At 38.6% G+C, this 7,626-nt stretch overlaps 1 protein-coding gene across 1 annotated transcript; it reads right to left on the bottom strand.

Annotated features, from left to right (window-relative positions):
• Positions 1–2,061: 2,061 nt before the first annotated feature.
• Positions 2,062–4,624, bottom strand: LOC119780182. The gene is made up of 3 exons (XM_038280102.1): positions 4,062–4,624; positions 3,710–3,878; positions 2,062–3,141 (listed from the first exon to the last, which is right to left on the bottom strand). The coding sequence occupies exons 1-3, from the start codon at positions 4,534–4,536 to the stop codon at positions 3,012–3,014; spliced, it is 774 nt and encodes a 257-aa protein (XP_038136030.1). The 5' UTR covers positions 4,537–4,624; the 3' UTR covers positions 2,062–3,011.
• Positions 4,625–7,626: the final 3,002 nt, after the last annotated feature.

Here is a 7,626-nt window from a genome sequence, read left to right as displayed (position 1 = left end):
AGTATAATTCTGATATATTGGCGCTGTTGTCTGTTTCTATGGCAACGATACTGAATGTAGTGTAGCTTAGAGACCTGCATGGGTCGAGTTTTACCAACCCGCACCCGCCCGAACCCGTTAGGATGACTACCGAACCCGACCCGCCACCCGCGGATATCAAATGTTATGGGGAGAGGTTGGAGGGGGGTGATGGGGAGAAAGCGAGAGGCAACAGATTCTTTTTTCTGAGTTTTTTTTTGTCGGGGTTTGTGGACGGTGAGCAGCGGGAAAACTTTTTTCTGTCTGAGGAGCGGCATGAATGGGGTTTTTTAATCAGATATACACAGCACCGAAAGAAAAATACGTGTACAAAATATTGGTGGGGACATGTCCACACCAGTCCTTAAGGAAGTTACGCCTATGATTGTTCAGATTAACTTGTCTTCTTTATGGCTTTTATTCGGTGCTTTACTGCATTTGTTTCGGGAAAATATGAGGAAAAAATAAATACAGAAAAAAATATTTTTTTTTTTTTAAATCGCAAAATAATTATAGGGTGGCTAATGCCAAAGAAAGGGTGACTGAAGCCACCCTTAAATAGGTCTAACGACGCTTATGCTTCTTGCTGTCTGCTGACATTCAAATAATGGAGGTCTATGGCGCCCGAGGCAGAAAGGTCCATAAAAGTCCACAAAAAACGTGTCAATATTCCTCCATACTGCTCGTCCAATGTATTCCAAGTGTCCTGAGTGGGTAGCGTCCAGAATTTACTCGAAACGAAGTCATTTAGAATGTTTTTAGAGCATAAACAGTAGTGTATAGGATTAACCGATTAAATATTAAAATCAAATTCTGCGTTGCTGTCCGTTTTTCCATTTCGTGTTCTTGATCTGAGCTTAGAATTGATATATGAAAAACCAATCCTTTTTTCGTTTTTGGTTTAACTATAAAAAACAAAATAACCACTCAATTTTTTATTTTTTGATTGGCAATTGAAAATAGAAAGAACGAGTGATACACGGATTAAAAATAAAGGGATAAATGAAAATGACAAATTTCCCTTTTAATTCAAAGCTCCTTTTTTTTATTAAATCAAAGCTCATAAGTCTATAACCATGCTTCTATTATTTCTTTATATTAATCGTCCATTGCAGGTCGCATGTTTAAACCTTTATCACCCTTCAAATATTTTGTTTTTCCTGCAAAAGGGCAAAATTTATAAAAACATAGTAAAACAAAGTATATTAGCCTACCTGTTATATTCCCTGAAAATCTCTGAGTTGGATAAGGCACCTGCGTGGTTTCGAAGGCCACGGACCCAAAGTGAGACGCAAAGAGAGGGCTCACATTATTATCTTATGTGGGCAGGGGTTTCCGTGGGACCTTATCAACTTTGGATAGAATTCAAAGCCCTTATGAGCATGCGAATGAGAACAAGAATTATTCTGGTTACCAGAATAATTCTGTAAAAAATACAGTACAGATGTAAACAACTTTACAGAACAACTTGTGCATTTTACTGGTATTTAATGTAAAATAAATGATAACTGGATGTTAATTTTTACCAGTATTCAATGTAAAATAAACGATAACTGGATGTTAATTTTACTAGTATTCAATGTAAAATAAACGATAACTGGATGTTAATTTTACTAGTATTCAATGTAAAATAAGCAAAATCTGCATGTAAATTTTGCATAAATAATCAGTATAAAAGCAGCATTGTCCTGTTAAATGAGCAGTACAGGACTGTATAATCTAAAACTTTAAAATGTATTTTTTGTTAATTAAAATACAATTTTAGGATGTAAAATTTACAAGTTGTTACTAAATAAACAGAATTTGCTATAAAATATTCATTACAATTTAAAGGCACAAATTCCTGTTATCTGTTGTATATCTGTTTCTGTCGCTCTGTTTTTAAACATTACAGTTATCTTGACCACCTCTTAGATGACGTTTACCAGAAATGGAAAAATGTAACCCTGGGTGCACAGCTTAAGGCATTTATAAATCAAAACCTTATGTATACCTCAAGAACTGCACTGACAGCTAAACAAAAAAACAGACAAATAACTTGCCTCTTCAGGAATTTATTAAACATTTTTTTAACGTACAAACATATGTACTTTACATACTTTAGAATAGAAAAAAACACCGTCTTTCCTCTGAAGGGAAGTTGAAAAATTGAGGCCCCCAGGCAATGCTACAGCTGCTGGGGGAGTAAAAACAACTTAACAGTGTTCAATTCCTCTAATAACTTATTCTGAGAAATCAAGAAAAATCATCTTAATCAAACGGTCCCAGGATTTTTACAATTATTTCACTCCTTTTCTTGTGAAAATATAACGTGTTATCTAAGTGGGCATAAGGCTTACATTAACTTAGCCAACATAAATATTCTTCTGCAGATGTGGTAACATCAGTTGAACGTGTACAGCTGTTGCTATGGAAAGATGAACCACCCGGAAATGCTCTGATTTGCAGATTCTGCTCATTCAATTTCAATGGTCTGTACGTGTCGATGTGTCTGTGTTTTGAGGGAGAGTGTTGTAGTCTGATATTGGTAGAAAAAGCTTCAAGGTTTATGCTCTAAGCACCTCTCATCTGAAAAACTAATGATGATTTCTAGGACTTTATGATAAATGCAACATGAATAATGAAAAACAAAGAATGCTTTTTCTACCTTCCTGCATCTATGTGTGTTGGTACTGTGTTTGCATAGCTACATCACTTTCCCAAAAACATTAAACTACCAACAAAAATATTTCACAGAACTTGACTTACATTATGTTCCTGTACACAGTGTTTAAAATGGACTGTTCAATATGAAACACAAAACTAAGGCATAACAGGGCCAATATGGATGTATGTGACCCGTGGGTTTTACATCACAGAAACAACAATTAAACCTCGACAAAAAATGCATACGAGCTACCAATTTGCTTGCTCCTTATGCCTGAAAAACTCGGCAGATAATGAGCTGAAACAAATGTTGAGTTTGCATCAGTCTTACTGGTTGTAGTCCATATTTATACATCAATCCACTCGTAATCTGAAAGCTCTTGAATCAAGGTAAGGACTCGGGGGTTCAAATGAAGACGGGATCTTTTTGTCTTCTCTACTTTAGTGCCCTTCTCCGGGTTGATGGAGAAAAAACACCTGTGGAAAGACAAAAAAGACAACTGTATTAATAAAATATTTTCACATTCAAAAAAATGTTTACAATGATAGCTTTTTATTAAAGCTATTTCTTTAACATTTTCCTCCCTAGGCCTCTGGCTCATTGTCCTGCTTGAAAATGACATGCCCAACATGAATATAGTATATCTCTGCAACTACAAGATCTATATGAATAATATTGGTATCATAATAAAGGTAACACTTGTGAGATGAGATACCTGTAGAGGTGAAAGCATCAGCATATGTGTTACTGGGTCAGACTAAATGAAGATTGAACAAAGCATAAATTAAATATTTAATTTTTGCCTGACAAAAAATAATATTTTTAGTGTGAGTGACCTTCTGAAATATGTTAGTGTAGCCAAAAAAACTCATAAAACTGGAGCACAACATCTGAACATTATCAGAACCAAGTCTCAAGAGATTTTAGTAGATCTACTAAAATCTCTTGAGACTTGGTTCAGATGTTTAGGTGCTCAACTCTGCACTGCGCACCTCTACGCATGCATTGCATATTGATAGCTGTTGACCCCGCAAAAAAACTCACCGCTGAAGAAACTCCAGGGTTGATGCCAGGCAGGATGGATAATGTATATTCAAGCAATAGTAGCTCCCAAACATCAGGCACAGGACAGACATGAAGGAGGGGATGTTGTCCTGTACAATGTTTTGATCCACACTCAGCATGAAGCGTTTTGCAGAATAGCAGGATCGTCCTAAGAAATGGAAAAAAATAACAAACAAAAAAACTTAAAAGACAAAAAACAATCAAAATCCACTTTGACTAACCTTAAGTGTGAGTGACAAAAAAACACTGTGCAAAATGAATCTTAAAAGTACATCAAAATAGAAAAGAGAGAAACAATGAGAGAGAATTAAAGACCAATATTTTTTCTTACCACACACAACAATGGTGGGAGTCAGGGGAACTCGGTCCATGTGTACTTCCCCTGCCAAGCATGTGTCCTCCACATAACAGAATATGGCATCTTCCTTTTCATCAAAGTACGACAGCAGGAGCAACACCCTATCTTTGAGGTCTTCCGAGCAACCACTCAGCTCCCCCCTCATTACTTGATACTTTGTTAGCGCCACTAGGAACTTTCTGCTCTTGTTCACATAAACAGTCTTCATGTAGCTGAGGAGCCGCTTCCCCTTTAGATCCAGATTCCGTGTGAAAGCTTCTTTCAGCCCAATTCCGGTAAGTTCTTGAAAGTGGACTGCCATACCAAGGTCATCAAACAAAAACGGCCACTCTTTAAGGAGGTTCTTGATATTTTCCCCCTGGTTGACATGTTTTCGTTGAGTGTAGAAAGTCAGCTTCATCAGAAGTTTGACCTCTTCTGGATTCACATCAGTTTGCTGAGACATCATCTTCAGTTTTTCTTTATGTTCTTGCTGGCTCTCGACAGTCTCTCCAAGGGGCAGGAATTTTAAATCCCAGTTAATGCACCCATAGGTGTCTCTGCTCTGGAGGGACTTCGTCTGTGTCATAATCTTCACTGCGATGCTTCCTTTTTCTTATTTTTTGGGTTGTACATCGCTTCACATTCTCTATCCTATTTTGCAGCTGCTTGACTAGAGAATGGTACCCTGGCCCAATCACATCTCCCTCTATTATGTCTTGCAAAGACTTAGGATATTTTGCCACCATTTTTTTGGCAACTTCCATACAGCTCCTTTTATTTATGCAAGCAGTTTTTTGCATCATCTCAGAGACCATGATTCGGACCATCTCCCTTCTCATTCTTGGATTTGGTCGTTTCCCTCTCTCTAATGACTGAATCAGTTCCTCTGGGAACTTTTCCCATGGTATGATAAATGTATCGACCCAGTCAGGGCTTTGGCAGTTGTTCGAAGAGGTTGAGGATGAACTTCTGGGTGAAATCGACTCCAAGGATACGGGAGGTCCAGGTGAAGCAACAGCAGATGAACTGCTCGTTTCAGGAGTCAGGCCTGCAAACAAACACACACATACAGTGTTCAGGGCCCAAATGTGAAGGCTTCCACATTCCTGATTAAAGGAAAATTCCGGTTTTTAACACTTTTAGCCCATTTTCTGTAGTGTCCAGGATGAAATCGAATGATCGACACCAAAATTTTGACAATTGGTCCTGTCTCTGCTATTTGGCTCATGCAGAATCCCCCCCTGGCTGCTTCAGAATGGCTTGCATAGTGCATGTCCGATAATGTCCTTAAAACAACCTTAAACGTTCTTTTTCTAAAATATGCTACTCACTGGGTCGTCAGCACTGTTCAATGACATTCCAAAAAAAGTTTCGTAAAGAAAAAACGTTCCTGTGATTTTGCACTTTGTCACCAATTAACACAGGCAGCAACCGTAAGAAATTCCAATGCTGGATAGCTTGGCCTGAAAGCCTGGACCCCTAGGAGTTGACAGCACATGGCTTTGTGAGTGCATCAGATCCTTTATACTTAAACTGCTTGATGCGTCTGTTCAACATTGAATAGGTAAACCATTTCTTTTTCTTAATGAAATACTTCAAGTACAGCGCAACATCATACGATAAGACACCCTCAAATATATAGTGGCCTAAACAGGGTGGGAGAGCAGGCTGGCAAACATGAAAAGAGTTAAGAGCATTGAAAACAGAGTTTACCTTTATGCCTTTGCTGCCTTGTCCGTCTTCAGCTTGTAGAAGTGCAGAATCATAGCTTTCAGGGGTGCGCTGTGGACCACAAACATTTGGGTCATCATTCTGAAACTCACTTCTTGTAATTTCACAGTATCTACAAAAGTACTGAGAATGGCTAAAGTTTTCAGTGAACCCACCAATGCTATGTGACCCCAAATTATCACCCGCAATACAATACAGAGCCCCTTTGACTGTTTCACCACCAACAGTTATTCCATGTTCTTCCAGATTTTTTAAATCAACTAGCATTTCTGAGAAAACTTTAGCACTTCCAAACTGTTTTAGGTCACTCTCTCTACACAATAAAACAAGGGACATGTGATCTGTATTGGACCGCACATGTGCAGGCAAATTTGCCACAGAAAGATAGACTGCAAGAACTTTGTGTCTTTTCTTAGCTGAGCCGAGGGGATTCACAATTTCAAAGGCATCCTGGTAGAGAATTAGCTTCAGGCATCCTGGATTTTCAATGAAAAGCTGGTTGGACTTAAAGTTTTGACCATCACTTATGTCACAAAAGACATCTGAGTGTGTTTTACAAGACTGCTGTGACACTGAGTTCTTCCATATATCTGATTCTAGTAAGTTTTTTAAAGTTTGTGTTACAGGTACATAGTAAGCAAACCTTTCTGTCATATTTTCATCATTTCCTAATTTTACTGTTTTAGGCTCTATGTATTTGAACATTTTTTTGAAAGTCTGAGCCCTTGAGTATGTTGTTCTCAGAGGTCCGTGATGACAGGCAGAGATGTACACTGGCAGCAGAAGGCTGAGACACATTTTGCATGTACATGTCACTTACACTATCCACAGCACATGTTCTGTGTTTTCTGGACATATGGGCAGTAAATGACGATTTAACAGTGAATGAATTTTGACAACCTTTTACTGGACATGCCACAGGTCGCCCCTCCTCTATATGCTTTTTTAAGTGGGAAATAAGCTCTTTGACTGTGTGAAATTCACAGTCACGCAGCGGAAGAGCACACGTAAAATGAGTAAAAGCGGCCACAGCAGTAACAGAGGGTGCAGGTGTGTTGTGAACTCGATAGAAATTACCTTTAAAAGCGGCATACGTACAGAATGTCCGCTTGCAGTCGGTGCCGAGGTTCATTTCTATGGATTTTACAATGCAGCACGTAACCCCTCAAGGTCTGTAATGTTTTGCTGCAAAAACTGCAACTGAACATTTTTGGCAGCCCTTCACAACAGCATGAAACGAGCGGGAGTTCACAGTAGTGTAACAACTACTACTACAAGCTAGATTTCTGCCTCCACAATGCAACAACTGCGACTGGCTGACTAAGCAACTGACAGAGAAAGCTAAAGTTATAGCCTGTAGAGCAGGCTAAAAACATTATGTTAGCTAAAAATGAAAGCTGCAAGCGTACAGTGAACCTCCTAACTTGACGTTATTATTACGCCAGAAAAATACAACTTTTCTCACAAACAGAAGCTATTTATTTAAAGTTTAAGCATTAATTGTTAGCTTACCTGGGCTACAGATGCTTTCACAGCTCCGTGTGCTGATTGAGCTCGGTGAGTAGCGACGCCCCTTTGCCTCGTCAAGCTGTCCAATTAAAGAACTTAAACAAACTCCACTGCTCAGTAAGTGGACGAGGAATGAGCGCATCTAGTTTGAAATTCAAGCACAGACGTTTATTTGAGCGGGAAAGTAAAACAGCCCCAGAATCCCAAGCCACGCATATGGAGATCTGGCTAGTACGGAAGAGGATTAGGGCCACTGGAAAAAAAAAAAAAAAAGTTAACTGATTTTTTTTATTTTATTTCAGTATATGACTTTTTT

The sequence above is a fragment of the Cyprinodon tularosa genome, unplaced genomic scaffold, assembly GCF_016077235.1.
Source record: "Cyprinodon tularosa strain WSP-4 unplaced genomic scaffold, ASM1607723v1 ctg1567, whole genome shotgun sequence".
Taxonomy (NCBI): domain Eukaryota; kingdom Metazoa; phylum Chordata; class Actinopteri; order Cyprinodontiformes; family Cyprinodontidae; genus Cyprinodon; species Cyprinodon tularosa.
This window is presented reverse-complemented; position numbering and strand designations above follow the sequence as displayed.

What these genes read in the sequence shown, in the direction of transcription:
- LOC119780182 (XM_038280102.1), bottom strand. Translation starts at nt 4,536, where the DNA reads ATGATGTCTCAGCAAACTGATGTGAATCCAGAAGAGGTCAAACTTCTG. An exon ending in TCCCACCATTGTTGTGTGTG is followed by an intron (nt 3,879 to 4,061) that starts GTAAGAAAAAAT and finishes TCCATTTCTTAG; the next exon opens with GACGATCCTGCTATTCTGCA. An exon ending in ACCCTGGAGTTTCTTCAGCG is followed by an intron (nt 3,142 to 3,709) that starts GTGAGTTTTTTT and finishes GTCTTTCCACAG; the next exon opens with GTGTTTTTTCTCCATCAACC.